Genomic DNA, 19,398 nt, shown 5'->3' with positions numbered 1-19,398 from the left:
AAACAACTGACTGGACCTCCTCTCTAGCCAACAGGTCCGGGCCCAAAGACATCAGAGTTTAGACAAAAAAATAAGGGAAGCAACTCTGCCCTGAGCCCATTTCTTGGGGAAGAAGAGTAATAAGCTTGCCACCGTCCGCTCTCTTCGCAGCACTGAAGCCTTCACTGTTTGCCTCTCCCCCACTAGAAGGGAGGCTCCGTGAAGCAGGAAATTTACTCTGTTGCTCACCGCTGTGTCCTTAGTGCCTGGAATGGTATCTGGCCCAGAGTAGGTGCTCAAAATAAACATAAATCAATACAATGGTGAGTCAAGGAAACTGAGGTACACATCTAGATATCTTGTAAGGATTGATACCTCTTCCATTCTTTTTCTTCTTATATTACACCCAGTTTAGGGAGACTGCATTCACAGAAAAAAAAAAAAAAAAAGATTCTGGAAAGAGTAAGATTTTCTTTCCAATGAATTTCCTCCTAACAGCTTTCTTCCCATGATTATTTACTACTGACTCTTCTCTGTCCCTTTATTCCAAACTCCTGTTGCCTTCTTCCTCGCACTTTTCCTTCAAGCCTGATAGCATCATCTCCCCCACCCTCCTTCCCAGAGTGCTCCAGTGTCTGAAGTTCCAGCTGTCCTCAGCCTGATGTCACTCCACTCCACCTTGTTGTAGTGTTTGAACACATCTGAGGCTGCATCCATCTCCAGGACCCCATAAAGCAAGAGTTTGCAGAACCCAGCCAGAAGGCGGCGCCGCTGGTGCAGCTGTTCTATCTGTAGATGATCCTCCTGGGAATGACCTGGCTCACATGAAATGCAGAATGGAAATATCAGAACCACCCATTTAGGACTCCTGCCCTCAAATGCCTGAGGCAGGCCCAAGCCCCAGACCCTTCCTGAGCCCCAGGTATTAAGTCCTTGTACCACTGCCCAGTTCTCCAGGCTGGATGAAGACGTGATCCATGAGGAAGCTGGCTAGTTCAGACTGGAGAGTAGCTTCAGGAAAAAAGACAAGGGGTCTAAGGAAATCACGACCCCCTACGATCATCTGAGGGCTGAAGATGAGAAGTAGATCACTTAATAAGACAAAAGCCTGTTGGGAAAAAGAGAATGCTTAAAAAGGACAGGATATTGATCAAGACAAATTACGCAGCTAATCTCCCCCTTAAAACAAGGCTTCCTCGGACCACAGGGAGAGGCGTGCCTCCTTGGTCCCACCCGAGTACATGCCAACCTGCTCCTGGATGTCCGAATCCACATCTGAGAGGCAACTCTGGCAGAGTTCGCAGAAGGCCACCATCCTGCCCTTCAAACTCAACAGGTGCTTCTGTGGAGACAGTGGCTTAATGAGGAGGAATGGAGACACAGGCCTTTCCATTCCCATTGTCCCTACTCAGACTCAGACTCACCTGGGAAGCATCTGATCCAGAAAGGTGGGTTAGTGTCCAGAGAATGGAAAAATAGACAAGAGTCAAGGCTGGCAGGATCACCTGTAACAACCAAACATTACAAAGATGGAGATCAGGAGAGTGAGGAGCAGATAGGGAGGGAGGGAGAAAGAAAGGGAAAGACAAATAGGCAACACACACCCAAAGCAGTGAAGAGAAACAAAAGCAGCGAAGAGAGAAAATGAGATTAGGGGACACCTGATTCCTTCTCTAGGGGGAAAAAAAGCACTGAATCTGGACAATCTTCAGAGAATTCTGTCTTGGATAGACATGCCACCTCTTCCTTATTTATCTGTCATCTCCTAGAATCCCTCAATGTTATCCTTTACTCCCAGGAAAAGGGAGAGGGTGGCTGTTTTCAGGCACCGGAAAGTACAGTTCACCTTCTAGAGTGGAACGGAAGGCACAACATGCACACGACTTTCCTCCTGGGTCTACTCCACACCCCCGGGACTGGGACTGCCTGGCACTGTTGGCCACCTAGAACCCAGAACCCTGAAATGTTCCTCTCAGACTCATCTCGGACTCTTCTACTTGCCTGGTGAGGAACCTCTCCTGTGTCCACAGCCTTCCGGAGGAGCCGGTAGCATGGCTCATAGAGCTCCCAGCGACTCAGATCATGAGCACTTTGGGGAGGAGAGAGAAACGTTACTCAGGAATCAACGCCACAGACACCGACAGACACAGGAGAAGGAACAGAGGTGAGCTGCTCACTTGTAGAAGGCAGAGAGGCGCTTCAGAGTGGCTGCCAGACTATACACCTCATCCTCATCTAGGAAGGATGACTGAGGAAGGAAGAAGATCCACAGTGGAATTTTCCCGAGAATTCACAGATCCATGTTCCCCATCTTGTGGCCTTCTCTGACCCAAGTTTGGGGTGTCCCATCTTTCAGCTCCAGGTCCTACCTGCAGCAGCTCTTCAAGTTCCTGCTGGAAGCGGTCAGTCAGCAGATCCACCAGTTGGCTGCGGGCAAAGTCTACCCGGCCGAAGAACGTGAACTCGGGATTACAGAGCAGATAGAGGGCATGAGCACCCGCCTCAAGCACCGCGGGCTCTGCGTGCTTCACCACCACCTCGTGGAGTTGCTGTAAGAACAGCTCCAGATGCTGACAGAAAGAGGTGAGAGAAGATAGTGTTGCGGGGGAGCAAAGGAGGGGGGGCAAGTCTTCTGGAGGGGAGGAGAGCTGTGGGAGATAAAAAATACGTAGTTGAAAGCATTAAACTTAAAGGATAAGATGCCTATGAAAGGGAAGACTTACTGATTTTTCTGGAACCCAGGTTCTTGAGAAGAACCAGATCTTGGTAGTAGAACCTCTGGCCCTAGCAAGGAAGCAGCACTGTGTAAGAACTGTATTTTCCTCTCTCCTCACCTTCTCCAAGCGCCTAGTGCAGTAGATGTTGAGGTCAAAGTAGCTGAGAAGCTGGAGCAGGGGAGCAACTTTCTCTGCATCAGCTGAGAACTGCAGGGATTGAGAGGGAGAACTACTTACTAGCTCATATATGCTAAGCCCTACTCCCAGTCCTCACTGGAGGCCATTTCCATTCACTGCTCATTCCCAGATACTGAATGGTGGGGCAGCTCTACCTTGGCCAGGAGCTGGGGGAGCAGGGGGATGAGGTGCTCCGTCAGCTTCACCTTGTCATCGGCTTGGATCTTCCGTTCTTTTGGGGTTAAGCCCTGGAATTAATCATTTGGGGGATGGAGGGAAAGATGTAGAAAAACAGTGGGTCCAGAGAGTGTGGATGTGTATCCCTCTTCCCTACGATCTTATCTGCCCTAGAAGGAAGAGAGAATTCATTTGGCAGCTCCTTCAGATCTCTTTTTTCTAGAAATGGGAATCTTTGAGGGGCAGAGAAGTGCACCCTAACCCAACACTTGAGGATAAACATGAACAATGCCTATCTGCATTTAATATTGCTAACCAACCCACCCACCCTTCATGCCATACCTTCCTCCCAGTAATCCGCCCCACAGGCGGGTGACCCTCTGAAGCTTGCCGAACGCTGGACACAAGGATTTCTATCAGCGTGCTCTCCTGCACATCTCCCAAGTCTGGGTTGGCAGGAGGATGAAAAACACAGAATCACAAATTAGCCACCCTCCATCTCCAGGTCACTCCAAATCCCATTGCCCATGACACCTCTGCCTTTATTAAGACTCCTGGTTTCCTATTAGGAGGTGAAAGGTCCCCTCCTCCGGCTATCACACAGCACGCACTCTGGTCCTTCTCCAGCAGCAGACTTGTGAAACTCTCCCAGTCTTTCAGCTGAGACGCTGCACAGTCCCACAGGCTGTCTACTAAGTAAGCAACGTGGTCATGGAGCTGTGGAAAAAGGTACATTTTTTTTTTAATTTTTAAAATTTTATTTTATTTAAATTCAACTAGTTAACATATACTGTATCATTGAATTTCAGAGACAGAATTCAGTGATTCATCAGTTGCATATAACACCCAGTGCTCATTACATCATGTGCCCTCAATAGCCATCAGCCAGTTACCCCCTCCCCCCACGCCCCCTCCCCTCCAGCACCCTTCAGTTTGTTTCCTATAGTTAAAGAGTCTCTTATGGTTTGTCTCCCTCTCTGATTTCGTCTTATTTTTATTTTCCCTCCCTTCCCCTATGCTCCGTTTTGTTTCTTAAATTCCACATTCGAGTGAAATCATATGATATGATTTCTTTCTCTGATTGACTTACTTCGTTTAGTTAGCATAACACCCTCTAGTTCCACCCACGTCCTTGCAAATGATAAGATTTCATTTGAAAAAGGTGCCTGTTAAGTTATTGAAGCCACGTTAGAAAATTCTGGTAAATACTGATAAACCATGTCTTTCCTTCCTGCAGTGCCAGCTCCCATCCTTTTCCACCAGCAGGTCTTATGCACAACAGCCAAATAACTCCTTCCCATACGTCACCTCATTCTCCACAAAGAAGGACAGCAGAAGGTGGAAAAAAGTCCTCTGGGCGTGTGGACTTCGGCGTCGCTGTCTCCCACCGACTGTTCTAGTCTCACACTCAGGGTAGAAGAGCCTGGTAGAACGAACATGGGGAAAGAGCCACGCACAGGAGCAAATGAGGAGTGGAATAATCACGATGGGGGAAAGAAAGAGTCCAAGGAGAGCTGTAAGGGAAAGAGGTGCAGAGCCAGGGAAAGCCTCAAGGAGTTGAGAGAGGGAAGGCAACACCAAAAGAGACTTTAACGGGTATGGTGGGTGGTCCCTGGGAAGAGCAGCAGCAGATGCAGGAGAGAAAACAGACAGTGTCATAGGAACTAATGAGAGGCCCCTACTCACTTCCAGTACAGAAACTCCCCTGCAGCAGACGCCAGGGCTCGATTAGAGGCATACACAACAGGGTAGACGCTCTCACAGTCTCCATCTGTCAGCACCCCTTCCATGTTCCTGCCAAGACAAAAGAGTAAAAAGCAGGTGGTTATGGATGTTGTCCTCTAGCACAACTAAGGCCAAAAATAAAGAGAGCCAAATGAGGATTTGGAAAAATCCAGAGGAACCAAAAATAAAAAAAAAAGCAATGAAGATTAACTGACAAAGAACTTTTAAATGACGAGTAGAAGACAGAGGAGTATAGAGAATTAGAGAAGATAGGAAATTTTCCTGGAGATCCTGCAACTCAGGAATGACCTCTGTCTTTCAACCTGTACATAAGGAAGTGTCAACTTATGATAGGTGGAGGGAAAGAACTCTAGAAGGGCCTGTCTGATGTTGGAAAGGTCAGACTCTGAGATGCACGCCTCCCCATTCCCCAGGACTCACTTCAGGATAAGTATTAGTAACTTGACGGCCTCCACTGCCACATCATACTCTCGGTCCATGACCATGGAAACCATCCGGTCCTGTAAGGAAAGAACACATCGCTCAATACTTCATTGTACCCATCCCCAAACATCACGCTCTCACAGAATTTGAGAGATTCCTAAAGAGAAGGCGTGGAGGCAGATGCTGGGATAGCTATAGACACATAAGAGCAATAGGAATGGAAAGATGAGGTGGGGAAATGGGAACCACAAGACAGAGCCAAGCACAGGAGTACTGTCCCGATTTCACCTTGAAGCGGCTGGTAAAGAGCTCCAGGCGGGCAGTCAAATCCCGGCTGCTGTACAGCCCTTTTAGAGCCTTCAGGCACTTCAGACGGACTTCTCGATGCTATCAAGGAAAATGGAAATATGACTGGCTATTCCTCTACTTAACCCCCACTGGGCCTTCATACCCCTCCGGCAGATTACTCTTTCTGGGCCTTGGTGTCCTGCATGCTGAGGACTTGGGGATGACTCAGAAATAACAAACAAAAGGATCACAGCAGAATCTAACAATCATAATGAAAAGGACCTTTTGGCTACCACCCTAGCACTTGTCTTACCAATCCATTTCTTGCTTTTCCTAGCTTTCTTACTTTTTCCTAGGGAAAGTCCTTCTCTCTGTACTCTGGTTTTGAGGTGCTCCATCTCCTGGATGTAGCCTTCTCTCTTTTGCCTTATCCTACCCAATACTGGGGAGTTTTGAGGTCGTCTTCCTTGATGGGCTGACCACTAGTGAAGCTTCCAAATGGCAGAACCAGGAAAAGCTGCAGCATCTTAGGGCAGGAAGAGGGTGAGGGGAAAAGGAGAAATGAGACTTCAACACGCACCTTATCATGCAGGGTCCAGCCAATATATTTCAAATAGCTGTCAGTGAGGAAAGATGTGCTGTAGCTTTGCATCCAAGACCCAATCTCCTCGATGCAGATAGCACGGATCTCAGGAAGGACATCCCTAGGCACAGACAGAGAAACTGACCCCCTATCACCTTCTTTCCAAACTCACTTTCCATCCTCCCACACATCTTCCTGCCATAGAAGAATCTATTTTCTTCACTAAATACCCTGTCCCATGCCTTTCATCTTCTCCTCCCAATGTAAATACATAAAAAATAAACATTTTCTGTCTGTAATACTGCATAAAATTATTGAGCGTATCCTCCTTGCCCCTTTTAAAACTGATTTTAGAAGTTAATTTAACTGTCGGCCAAACTTCCACTTGAAAAAAAGATTAAATCAGCTGAAGAGTTCTGGAAAGGCAGAGGCTGAAATCTAGTTAAGAGTGAAAAAAATACGGATGCTATTTTTAACTTAATTCCACTAGTTCTTTTAAACGGTGTAAAACTCCCGTTTTTAGCACAGTGACACGGCAGGCTGGGCTAGGAAAAGGCCTGCCAAGTTGCATGTCCTTGGGAAAGCCCGCCTCTTGGCTCTTTGCTCTTGTCCTCTTAGGTCTCCAGTCCCAGGAAGATGTGGATGGGAAAGTCTTCTGCAAAGTTGGAGCAGAATAATATCAACAATGCCTTATTCTCTTATTTTCTCTCCCAAAAGAGCTTACAAGAGCCTTTGTAGTTGGGGATGAACTAAACCTTACTAATTCAAAACATCTGTTGTCAGAGTTTTTGCTCCAGCTGCATTAGCGCTAGGACTCACCAAATAACCAGGGTCAGGAGAGCGGCCTTGCTACTTTTACAGATTCTACAATCAAGGACCAGCTGCTTCAAAGAGGGGAGCCCATTGACTCACCTGTACCGATGCACAAAGACACCCCTGAAAAGGGCATTCATCATCCCCTCAATCTCCTCTTGATGCTCTTGGAGCTGGAGGACAGGGAGGAACAGGTCAATCTTTGTTGTGCCCCATTGGCATAAGACCACAGAAGTATAGTAAAGTATGACTTCCATCTACTTCTTATTTATTACAGGACACAGTCTGAACCCCTGAAAACCTTCTAATTCTAGAAGAAGCTATATAACCAACTAATGCCTCAGAGATCTCTTTGTGTTTTTGTAAAAAAATAATATTCCCCTCTGGGTCTGGTTATTCTGGCTATCTTTGGCTATTTACAGGAGCTAGCTGGTAGTTACATACGTTTTCGACTAACAACAGTTGAGAAATTGAATTTTTAATAAATGTAGTTTGACAGAAAAAGTAGAACTAGCAGAAAAAGAGAGGGAAGAGATTAGACCAGTGGTTCTCAACTGAGGCCCCTCGGGGGTCATTTAGCAACTTCTGAAAACAATTTTTTGGTGGTCACTCCTGGGAGGGGGCACTACTGCCATCTGGTGGATAGAGGCCAGGGATGCGGTTAAACATCCTGCAATGGCAAGACAACCTCCTGTGTCAATAGTGTCATTGTTGAGAAACCCTGGATTGGATGAATGATAAATATCAAGGAAGCAGAATGATAAGGAGAATTACAAGAACAACAAGGAAGCAGAATTATAAGAAAATGTTCTTTAAGACAACTGACCCTACCTCTTCAATAAATCAACATACTGGGAGGAAAATGGGGGAGGCAGAAGTTCTATATAAGATTAAAAGAGGCTTAAGAAATACAACAAATACAATGCATAATCCTTAATTAAATCCTGGTTGGAAATAATCAACTATAAAAACCATTTTGCAGACACATAGAGAAATTTAAATATGAATTGGGGTTAGAAAATATTAAGGATTATTAATATTTTTGAATGTGAAAATGGTATTGGGTTAATGTGGGGATAATTTTTTAGATGACTTTTTAAAATATTTTTGTAGAGTACATAGTTTAAGTCTTTAGGTGGAAATACCAGTATGTTTACAATTTACTATAAAATATCAAAAAACAGATGAGGCAAATATGGTGAAATATTAGTTGTTAAATCTACATAATTTGTATACAGTGTTCACTCTACCAGTGTCCCTATTTCTCAGAATGTTTAGAAATTTTCATATTGAAAAGAAAAGGAAGGGGCGCCTGGATGGCTCAGTCGGTTTAGTGGCTGGCTCTTGATCTGACTCAGGTCAGGATCTCAGGATCCTGGGATAGAGCCCTGTGTCCAGGCTCTGTGCTCAGCAGGGAGTCTGCTGGAGGATTTTCTCTCCTCCTCCCCCCCACTTCCTCCCGCACGCGCATGCAGGCATGCACTCTCTCTCTCAAATAAGAAAAGGGGGGAGCCTGACTGGCTCAGTCAGTTAAGTGTCTGCCTTCAGTTCAGGTTATGATCCCAGGATCCTGGGATCCAGCCCCACCTCAGGCTCCCTGCTCAGTGGGCAGTCTGCTTCTCCCTCTCCCTCTGGCTGCTGCTCCCCCTGCTTGTGCGCTCACTTGGCGCGCACTCTGTCGAATAAATAAAATATTTAAAACAAATAAAAATAAAAAATGAAGAAAAGGAGAAAGAGGGATCGAAGGAAGGAGGAAAAGTGTGTCATCAGTACCAAATTCTACAGAAGTTTGGAGAAAGGAGATTGAAAAAAGGCCATTGACCACAGGGATTAGGAAGTCACTGGTTTGGAGAGAATAATTTCAAAGAAAAGCTAGGTAGCAAAAAAGGATTCAGTTGGAAATTAAGGAAGTAAGGAAATACTAAAAAGAAGGACAGAGATGGAATACTTCATAGAGAAGAAGAATAAAGGATCAAGGGCCCACAGACATTTATTTATACATGAAGAGCAGAAAACAGTGGGGAGGGAGCAATTAAAAACCAAAACCGAGGGTGCCTGGGTGGCTCAGTCAGTTGGGTGGCTGCCTTCAGCTCAGGTCATGATCCCGAGGGCCTGGGCTCCTTACTCATCGGGGGTCTACTTCTCCCTCTGCCCCTCCCCGTCCTCGTGCTCCCTCTCCCTCTCAAATAAAATCTTTAAAAAATATACAAAATAGGGGCGCCTGGGTGGCTCAGTCAGTTAAGCATCTGCCTTCGGCTCAGGTCATGATCCCAGGGTACTGGGATCGAGTCCCACATGGGGCTCCCTGCTCAGCGGGGCATCTGCTTGTCCCTCTGCCTGCCGCTCTGCCTACTTGTGCACTTGCACTCTCCCTGTCAAATAAAATCTTTACAAAATAAAAATAAAATAAATAAAAAATACAAAATAAATAAAAAATAAAAACCAAAAGAGAATAACCGATAAAACAAGAGCCTAGACAAGACAAATAAAAGATTCATGGTGGTAGACTCAGTTTAAGGCCTGAAACAAACCTTAAGTACATAAGGTTTAAGATCATACAGACACTGAAAATAGTGAGAGTGAGGAAAGAAGGTTTACCATGGAAGAGACCTTGGTGAGGGGTGGGAAACAGTCAGTTGGTGCAGTGACACATGGGGAGTCCTGCCAACCTCATGCTCGGGGAGTCTCAGACACTGCTGGAGAGTAGGGGGGAAATCAGTGTCTTGTGACAGACATAGCTGTTTGAAGGTTTAATCGATGTAAAAGATTTTGGTAGGGCTTATGTCATCCGGTGGTCTTTAAGTTTGAAAGGAAATAAAGCAAATACCTACTACGTGCCAGACTAGGCAATTCACTCACCATCTCATTTAATCTTCATAAAATGGTAGAATTATCCCCTTTTTAAAGAAAAGGAAACGGAAGCTTAGAGGTGACATAAGGCCACGGAACTAGTAGCTAATTGGAACAGAACAAACCCAGGAGTGACTGAAAGGCCTATCGCTTTCCAGTCCTTGAACAGTTGGCCTCCCTTGTCAGTGGCTGGCCTTTAACACTCCTGCGGTGACCTGCAGACTGTATACTTGACCAGGTCAAAAATTAACTGCCTGCACGAGATGCCAGCACAACACTTAAACACATTTCTGATAATGAATGTAGACAATGAAAACTAAGCCAAAGTGGAATTATAAAGAACTCTGAAATTTACTCTAAATTAGAAATAATTCATTGAGCTCACATTCCAGAAACAAGCACGCAATGACCTCTGACAGGATGGGTCTATTAAGACTGTTAGACTCCACTGTTCATGGCCTGAAAGGCTGCATAGGGGCCTGTGTCTTTCCAAAGAGAAGTGCTCGGGCACTGCTAAGACGGCCTACAGCAGCAGTGGATGGAAGCTGGGAGAAAGGGAAGGAAGAGGCAGGAAACACTTCTTACTTCTTTGCGTTTCTCCAACAGGCTCTCCAGCCGCTCAGGTGCTCTCTGTCCTGGCCCCTTATTTCGTTCAGCCTCATACTGTCGCTGATTATTGTCTTTGTGCAGACTCAGCTGAAGGGCAACTCCTACCAGGGAGGTCATTAGCTTCATGGCTTTGAGCCAGGAAAAACAAGAAAAGGGAATTATTACTTAGGTCAGAGGAACGAGGATAGGTTCAAAAAAGAAAAAAAAAGCTTCTTGTGGTTTCAGTGGGAAGAGGAGGAGGAAGCAGGAAGTGGGGCAGCTGGGGGAAAGCTACCATGGCTGCTGCCACCACTGCCACCAAAAAACAGAAGAGAAAGAAAAGAAAGGAAAAGGAAAGGAAAGGAAAGGAAAGGAAAAGAAAAAGGAAGGGCAGTAAAAATGAAAAGCTAGAGCAGGGTGACCCTAACATCTGAAGACTGACTGTTCTGGAGTGGACCTTTTTTTCTCTTTTTTGGCCTTCTTTTAATCCTTAGCATACTCCCAGCAGGTGAGCTATGAGAAAAAAGTTTAGGCTGAAAATTGTCACTATAATCTACCCTTTTCTATAATACCACTAGTGAGAAACTTGATTGAAGTGTAAGAAGACTGCCCTTGAAATAAAGAGCTAAGACAGAGGTAAGAAAGAAGATCCAGGACCAAAGAACAGAGGAAATCTCCCCAAGAACATTTATAGAGTAAAAGTGAGTGCTCACCCGCCAGGGTGCTAGTGTGACGGAAGGCACGGACTTGGGAGTCTGAGAGGCCGGTGAGCAGGGAGATGAGGTCGTCCATGGGGAAGCCGTCATAGAGAAGGCTATACTGGCACTGATAGACCAAGGTCTTCACAAATTCACAGAAGCTGCCCTGGAACTTCTTCCAGGATGGACCTGGTGCTGTCAGGGGATAGTCTCCTGAGTCCTACAGAAGGATTTATGAAAAGGATGAGAAAAGTATTATCAAGTCTATGAAGCCATAGGGACTCGGGATATCAAAACCCAATAGTATAGTAAAAATGTATCTCAGGTACACCTCATTTCCTGCTCTTCTGAACTCTAGAGGCATATTCAGATAACATCTATGGGTCCCTTTTACCCCCAAGAAATTAAACTCCTTCCAAAAGCTATCCCCTATTTCCCAAAATCAGAAAGAGGGGGATAATGGGCCTTATATTTTGAAATAAGAGTGGCAAGAGAATCCTAGTTGTCTTCCTCCACCTCATTAAACTGTTCTGTTAGGTGCCGGATGATCTCTGAGTTGGACATCTTCTTGAACATCTCGGGGGTCACATTGCCTGAGGAATGGAGGAGATGAGGTACTTAAGAGAAAAATAACAGGACACTGTGACCATTTGCATATACACCTGAAGATGAACTACGGAATACACTGAAAAGAGCTTAGGTGGGGAATAAGAAGACCTGAATCCTAGTCATAAAATCTGCTACCATCCAACTGTGTATCTGCTATAAAGCAAGCTCTCTAGAAAACCCAAGGAATCAAGCAATAGAAAGCAATGGAAAACAATGGTTTAAAATAAATCCAAATGGGCCATCTGGTTTGCTCAGTCAGTAAAGCATGTGACTCTTGATCTCAAGATAGTGAGTTCAAGCCCCACGCTGGGTGTGGAGCCTACTTTAAAAATAAATAAATAAATAAAGCAATAAAGCTACACAAATTCTGGATTCTTATAATACAACCTGCCTGAAATTATCTTGCCCCAATAAATTAGGTCATGACCTCTGGGGATCTGGGGGCCCACAGCTTCAATGGAGAAATATGGAAGGAAATGGCTAAGGAAATAAGGAATAATAAAAAATTATCTCATCTAGAGAAAGGACGACTGAAAGATGTCTAATGGTCTATTTTCAAATTTGTGAATATCATCTTCATCACATTAGTGTGATTAGTTATTTTTCCCCAAAGGGTCTTAGCTCCAAACCAACATAGTTCCCTAACTGGATCACTTACCTATTTACCAATCTACAATGTAGTCGAATCAGTGAAACTTTTTTTATGTTTTACTTTCTCCCTTTATTTAGAAAATAACTAGTCCCGCTCATCTAAATGTAGCAAAAGTTTCATAACACAGGAGTAAAGGGCTAGGGATCACAAAGGGGTAGGAATTTCCTCACCTTTACATCCACAAGATCGGATGAAAAAGTTAACGAGCTCCAGGAATCCTGCATCCTGGTCTTGCTTGTAGCTATCCAGCCACTCATCCACCAAAGACTAGGAAAACAAGGTGGATGATTTCTATTTCTGGCACTATGACAGACTGGAAATCCTGTATGATTGTCCCAACTGAAACAGCTAAACTTCTGATTAAAATATTAAAAACATGTTTTAAAATGTATTGCTGAACTGGAATGAAAAGCAGAATTCCATATAGGCCAAAAATGAAGTGAAGGTAGCAATCCTGGGAGATAAGAAAGCTGATTTTTGCCCTGGGGTTCTATTTAACACTGGAAATCCTGACTTTCTGTCTAGATAGCTGCATGGAATGCAGAGCATAAGATATAGAGCCTTTGGGTTTTCCATTCACTGGAATGAAAAGTAGAATTCCATATAGGCCAAAAATGAAGTGAAGGTAGCAATCCTGGGAGATAAGAAAGCTGATTTTTACCCTGGGGTTCTATCTAACACTGGAAATCCTGACTTTCTGTCCAGACAGCTGCATGGAATGCAGAGCATAAGATATAGAGCCTTTGGGTTTTCCAAGAGAGGTCCAAAGGGAGGCTCCTGCAATAAACCTAGGTGCTGGAAAAAGTCACATCATGGAAGCAGGAATAAGAAATGAACCTACAGGTCAGACGGGGACAGCAAGAAAACTAGCCTGTTATGACTAGTATAGGGTGAAGGGGGGAAAAAAAAGAATTCTCCCTTGAGACTTCATAACCATAAGCCAGCTCTCAGGTCAGGTCTAGATTTGCAGTCCAGATCCATACTTCCTATACAATCAGAATACTCTCAATCAGAGAATTTAATTCAAAGTGATTCTGGAATGTCCCCAGTCAACTACCGGAAGGAAATGCAGATTCCACTCTTAAAAACCCACCTTTAACCCAGGGCCCAAAGAATTCCAACATACAGAGCTCCAAGAAAAATGAGGAGCTCACAGTGAAACTTAGTAAAGAAATAAGGCACTGAAAATAAGACTTAGCAGAAAAAAAACAGAATTACATTCACAGACTTCAAACATTAAAGTTATTACAGATTATATATGATCCTATGAATAGAGAAATAAAAGTTTTAAAGAAGCAAAGAACAATAAATTTTGAAAAAGGGCCAAAAAAATCTATAGAAAAATATAATAAAATTTAAACTTCAATGAACGGATTAAAAGCAGATTAGACACAGTAAAACAAAAAATGAGTGAACTGGAAGATTAAATCAAAGATATTATCCAAAATTCAGCCTGGAGAGACTAACAGAAATATTGATAGAGCTATTAAGAGACATGGAGAATAGAGTGACAAGTTCTAATTGATGTCTAATTGAATTGCAGAAGAAGATACTAGAATGACAAAGAGGCAATATCTGAAAGGGACTGTCCACAGTTGTTGAAAGACACCAATCTTCAGAGCCTAGATGCCAATAGATTTCAAACATGCCAAATAAAAAGGAAATTTACACCTTAAAAAGGATTTGCATGTAACACAAACAAAACAATTTACAAATTAGATCTGCACAAATACATCAGCCCCTAGCCATCTATGGCTCTTAAAACTAAATCAAATAAAAATTAAAAATCCAGTTCCTCAGTCACACCAGTCACATTTGAAGTACTCAGTAGCCACATGTGGCTAGTGAATACTATACTAAATGATGATATATAACATTTCCATCATTACAAAATGTTGTATTAGACAGTGCTAACTTAGACTGACAGCTCACTTTCAGCAGCAATAGGGAAGTTAGAATAATCTTTTCAATGTGCTGAGAGAGAAAAATATATTAGAAGTCTATACCCTTTCAAGACTTTTCAATAACCTTTCAAGAACAAGAGTAAAAAACATTTCATACAAGCAAACAAAAAAAATTAGTTTGTTAGTAAACTCGACCTAAAGGAAATTTTAAAGGATACACTTTGAACAAGTGGGTGAATTTGTATGAAAGATTTGAGAAGCAATGATTAGCCAAATGATAAAAATGTAAGTAAATACAAACACTGTATAAAACAGTAACGTCTAATTTGTTGGAAGAAGGGACATAGACTAGTGTTAACTAAAACATTACAAGACAGTATGAAAACTGGAAGGGGCAATTAGAATTAAAGTGTGCTTGGGTCCTTATAGAAGACAGAAATCCAGGGGGACCTGGGTGTCTCAGTCGGTTAAGTGTCTGCCTTCGGCTCAGGTCATGATCCCGGGGTCCTGGGATAGAGCCCCCGTCGGGCTCCCTGCTCAGTGGGGAGTCTGCTTCTCCCTCTCCCTCTGCCCCTCCCTGCCCACTCATGCTCACTCTCTCTCTCTCTCTCAATAAATAAAATCTTTAAAAAAAAAAAAAGAAATCCAGGGGTGCCTGGGTGGCTCAGTTGGTTGGGCGACTGCCTTCGGCTCAGGTCATGATCCTGGAGTCCCGGGATCGAGTCCCGCATCGGGCTCCCTGCTCAGCAGGGAGTCTGCTTCTCCCTCTGACCCTCCCCCCTCTCATGCTCTATCTCATTCTCTCTCTCAAATAAATGAAAAAAAAAAAAGAAATCCAAAACCAAGCAAAGAGAGGAGAAAAAGAAATAAAAAATATAAAGTGGAAGCACATAAAATGATAGAAATAAATTCGTATGTATCCACAGTGATAATAAATGTAAATGAATCAAACTCTCTTGTTAAAGTAGAGATTAACAGAATGGATTAAAGAACATAATCTAGATATAAACTACACGCAGGAGATAAGACTCCAGACATACACGGAAAGATTGAAGGTAAAAAGATAAAAGGAGGGGAGCCTGGCTGACTCAGTCAATAGAGCATGGAACTCTTGATCTCAGGGTTGTGAATTCGAGCCCCAGGTGGGGTGGAGAGATTACTTAAAAATAAAGTTTTAGAAAAAAAAAGGTATTAGGCAAATGCTAACTAAAAATAAAGTTAACGTAGATGTAATAACCAACAATTTTTTGTCTTAAAATATAAAAAACGACGATATATAACAAAAGTTCAATTTACTAGGCAACAAATGCTCAAAATACTTTAGGCAAAGATAGGCACGAATACAAAAATAGTAACTAAAAAGATCATCTTTGTGGATTTTAATACATCTCTCTGTAATTGACTACACCAAAACCAAACAAAAAAACCCAAAACCTAGAGAAATATCAAAGGAGTATCACATTTAACACTTTTGATCTCACACAAGAGAACACTCTATACAACAAATGGAGAACACACACCTTCTTTGAGCACATGTGAAATAGTTTTGGAAATGAACTACATGCTAAGTCATAAAGCTAGTCTCCCTAAGCTTCAAAGACCACATTTTCTGACTACAATGTAATCAAGTTAGAAAACAATAACAAAAATATAAAAACTCCTTATGTGTGAAAATCTAAAACTGTTCTAGAAACTATAAAAATCTACATTACACATCAATATAACTACATCTCAAATAATCAAAAGAAATCACAGAAAACTATATAAAAATGGTTCATTTATTTAAAGAACATATTCATTAGTGACAAAAGTATAAGGAAAGACAATGGAATGATTAACAGAAAATTTACTCTAGTGGTTATCTCTGGGTGGTGAGGGACTGTGTGGGCTGGATGGAGAGAAGATATACTATGGCACTATTAATGTTTCTTGAGCTGAGACTAGAGATCTGGGTGATTATTCAAATTTTTAAAAACTATATATGAGCCTTCTACACTTTTAGATAACAGAATTACAATAAAATTATGGAAAAAATGCAGGGAAGAGGAAAAAGAATTAGGTATAACTGTTAAAATGGAGCTAAAGAGTGACAAGGGTGAACAAGTTGCCACCCACATGCATGATTTCTCTCCAGATTATCTAATGCCACTGCTTGCCTCCTCCATCCCGATTAGTAAAAGTAAAATCTATCCTATTCTGTGATACTTTTAAGAAAGGAGGATTCTCTCACATCCAAGGTCTCCCTTACATCATTCCAAAGATTTACTCCATGGTCTTATCTCTCTTTCCTCATACAGGTTATACTCCCTACATCATCCATATTAAATCAATTTTGTAAACATTTGTCCTTATCTTTCTACAACAGGTAAGATATGGTATCAAGAAACAGAGGGTGAGACACTGCTTTACCTGCATGTCACTTTTGGCAGCTTTCACAGCATCAAAGAGATCACTGGGTGGTAGCTCTGAGTCTTTCTGGCCATGACCACGTACCATTCGGGACCCCTTCTTTGGATGTTTTGCTACCTAGTAAGTATAAAGAGATCAGAAATATTTTTAAAACGTCAAAGTGATATTAACAGTCTCATCACTGTCATACAAGTAGGCTTAAGCTGCCAATTTCACAGCAGAATTTGAGTTACTGAGATCTAAAATAACTGATTTTTACACGGTGAACTTTATTATTTCTAACTTTTTCTCCTTTTAAAAAGTCCCTTAAGCCCATTCTTTTTCCTCTATTCTTAATACCCTTCTTTTATTCTTTTCTCTTCAAAATTTGCCTTCCTCCTACTTCTGTCCCTTAACACTCTCTAAATTTTGCCCTTTCATCAAACATATTACCTGAGCCTTTTCTAGATTTTCGTTTTGTTTGGGTTTTGGGGTTTTTTGTTTGTTTTTGCTGCTTCCCAGACTAGGTTCAAAAGCAAAACGAAACTGATTGACTCACTGGGGTTGTTTTGAGTGGTCGTTTTGCTGCTCTCTTCTTCACGCTGTGTCTCAGACTATCTTCAAAGTCACTGCCTTCATCAGCTGATAAAGAATCACTATCCCTATGAGAGAGTGTGGTTCTCCTTAGATACACAACCCCAGTCCCTCCATTTAAAACGGCAAATAAATGATAATTTCTTTTTCTGTAACTGTAACCCCTTCTCCGTGAGAAAAATATATTCAGATTTTTTTTTTTAAGAAGAGGTTTACTTTAACAGGGAGTAGAGACAGAATCTTAAAGGAAAACTTTCACTTGAAGAAAGCAGTGAAGATGTAAAATGAAGACTGGAGTGGGTAAAGGGCAACCCCTTCCTAATATTCTCTCTGAATAAGAAAATCAAATGAGGGCGCCTGGGTGGCTCAGTCGTTAAGCGTCTGCCTTCAGCTCAGGTCATGATCTCAGGGTCCTGGGATCGAGTCCCACATCGGGCTCCCTGCTCAGCGGAGAGCCTGCTTCTCCCTCTCCCACTCCCCCTGCTTGTGTTCCCTCTCTCGCTGTGTCTCTCTGTTGAAAAATAAATAAAATCTTTAAAAAAAAAAAGAAAAGAAAATGATATTCACTTAAGCAGGGAGAGGGATCACTGCTGTGGAGAAAAATCAGCGTGGCTTGGGAAGTCACACATTACTTATACATAAACTGGAGATTAATATATGCCTAGAGTTAAATTTCACCCCTTGAAACAAGTTCACAAGTGTTATCAATCAGAGTTAAGTTTATAACATAGATAAAATCTGGTCCCAAACAGTAGCACTGAGAGAAAGGTGTCAGAGGAAGCCAATTAAAAAATAACCAGGAGAGGGGTGCCTGGGTGGCTCAGTTGGTTGAGCAGCTGCCTTCGGCTCAGGTCGTCCATCCCAGGGCCCTGGGATCAAGCCCCATGTCAGGCTTTGTGCTCAGCGGGGAGCCTGCTTCTCACTCTCCCTCTGCCTGCCTGTCTGCTTACTTGTGATCTCTCTGTCAAATAAATAAAATCTTAAAAAAAAAAGTTAAAAAAAAATAACCAGGAGATAAATCATATCTTGTAGGAGGTTATTTTTTTCCTGGAAAAATAAAAAAAGATATTACTATAACCTTCACAAAGCAAGCTCATAGATAAGGATAGACCAATCTGTTTATAAAATCCCTAAATAAAGGAACATCACACACCAACTAACAAGTATATACTATTTGTTAGGAAACAAAGAACTCTTTACTTCTTCCCCCATCTCCCCACTCCCGACAGAGGTTATACATGCTGAATATACAAATGTATTCAAGAAAGGTTTGGATGAGCTGGATGATGGATTTAGAAGAAGATGTATTTTTTTTTGGTGCCTACAACATGCAGGGCAGGAAAGAGAAAAACAAACCCAAAACCAGCCAGCAGAGCTGGAAAGGGTCACTGTTCTAAACCAGTAAGCTTATGTTCTCAGAGAGTCACAGGCAGACAGAGGGGAAAGCTACCCGCACTGCTGGAGAAAGCCAGACAACGCAACAAGTTGTCACCAACTCCACTCACCCCTGTGAAGCCTGGTCCGAGTCCCTTTCACCATAGGGCACACTGACAGATGAACTAGAGGATGCAGACATGCCCCTCTGTACACCACCTGCTGCTCTCTGCAGCGGGGAGGACACACTGCTTGGGGAGGAGGAGGACCGCAGAGTAGGCATGCTGGTCCAGCTGCGGAAGAAAAAGAGGAAAGGGCCTCTACCCACCACATCTCCAGCCTCAGCTCCAACCATGCCCTTTCTTTACAAGGGGACTGCTCTGCAACTCGGGGTTGGGGTGTGGACGTCCCCCCCCAAAAAAGGACAAGAGTCGTGCCCTAAGACACCACGGCCCCATGGACGTGGGTTGGGAGTCGCTCTCCAGCGCCACAGCAAAACGCACCCCAGAGCCGCTTAAAGCAGATCTTTCCCTGCAGGCGTCCAAGTGTCGACTGCATGGTGCAAGGGGACCAGCTCGCTCATGTTACAAATAAAAACCCTCAAAACAAAAAAGGACCCACTCCTTCATATTCAGGCTGGAGCCTGATTCCACATTGAAGAGAATGGGAAGCGCTTAACGGGGCCGCAGCCGCCATTAGAACAGGACCAGAAACGCTGAAGGAATAAAGACAAATTCGCGTTCTCCGTTTTTCCAGAAGGTGGTATCTCTGACAAGATCCCGGGGTAAGTGGGCTGAGGGGCTTCCTAACCGTTGAAAAGAGTGATTATCAGTCTCTT

At 43.1% G+C, this 19,398-nt stretch overlaps 1 protein-coding gene and 1 long non-coding RNA gene across 2 annotated transcripts in view; one reads left to right on the top strand and one right to left on the bottom strand.

The window, feature by feature from the left end:
• The window catches only part of STAG3 (STAG3 cohesin complex component), a 28,132-nt gene extending 9,285 nt beyond the window's left edge, over positions 1-18,847 (bottom strand). Inside the window, exons 1-24 of the mRNA XM_036073299.2 lie at positions 18,692-18,847; positions 17,152-17,254; positions 16,614-16,730; positions 12,471-12,567; positions 11,556-11,632; positions 11,055-11,259; positions 10,339-10,490; positions 7,003-7,076; positions 6,088-6,211; positions 5,508-5,606; positions 5,217-5,296; positions 4,737-4,844; positions 4,359-4,473; positions 3,662-3,767; positions 3,393-3,496; positions 3,029-3,121; positions 2,814-2,903; positions 2,349-2,549; positions 2,157-2,227; positions 1,981-2,068; positions 1,404-1,484; positions 1,229-1,321; positions 919-1,087; positions 658-794 (exon numbers count right to left, since the gene is read on the bottom strand). Coding sequence (XP_035929192.2) covers positions 658-794; positions 919-1,087; positions 1,229-1,321; positions 1,404-1,484; positions 1,981-2,068; positions 2,157-2,227; positions 2,349-2,549; positions 2,814-2,903; positions 3,029-3,121; positions 3,393-3,496; positions 3,662-3,767; positions 4,359-4,473; positions 4,737-4,844; positions 5,217-5,296; positions 5,508-5,606; positions 6,088-6,211; positions 7,003-7,076; positions 10,339-10,490; positions 11,055-11,259; positions 11,556-11,632; positions 12,471-12,567; positions 16,614-16,730; positions 17,152-17,254; positions 18,692-18,843 — 2,736 coding nt within the window. The 5' untranslated portion in view covers positions 18,844-18,847. The remainder of the gene's footprint in view (positions 1-657; positions 795-918; positions 1,088-1,228; positions 1,322-1,403; positions 1,485-1,980; positions 2,069-2,156; positions 2,228-2,348; positions 2,550-2,813; positions 2,904-3,028; positions 3,122-3,392; positions 3,497-3,661; positions 3,768-4,358; positions 4,474-4,736; positions 4,845-5,216; positions 5,297-5,507; positions 5,607-6,087; positions 6,212-7,002; positions 7,077-10,338; positions 10,491-11,054; positions 11,260-11,555; positions 11,633-12,470; positions 12,568-16,613; positions 16,731-17,151; positions 17,255-18,691) is intronic.
• LOC144382214 (uncharacterized) lies at positions 3,648-6,389 on the top strand. Its single transcript, XR_013448699.1, has 2 exons — positions 3,648-3,779; positions 4,288-6,389. It is a non-coding gene; the product is annotated as an uncharacterized LOC144382214 (long non-coding RNA).
• Positions 18,848-19,398: the final 551 nt, after the last annotated feature.

Source organism: Halichoerus grypus, chromosome 6, assembly GCF_964656455.1.
Source record: "Halichoerus grypus chromosome 6, mHalGry1.hap1.1, whole genome shotgun sequence".
In the NCBI taxonomy this organism is placed as follows: domain Eukaryota; kingdom Metazoa; phylum Chordata; class Mammalia; order Carnivora; family Phocidae; genus Halichoerus; species Halichoerus grypus.
The sequence above is the reverse complement of the archived record's forward strand: the minus strand, read 5'-3'. Positions and strand labels throughout refer to the sequence as shown.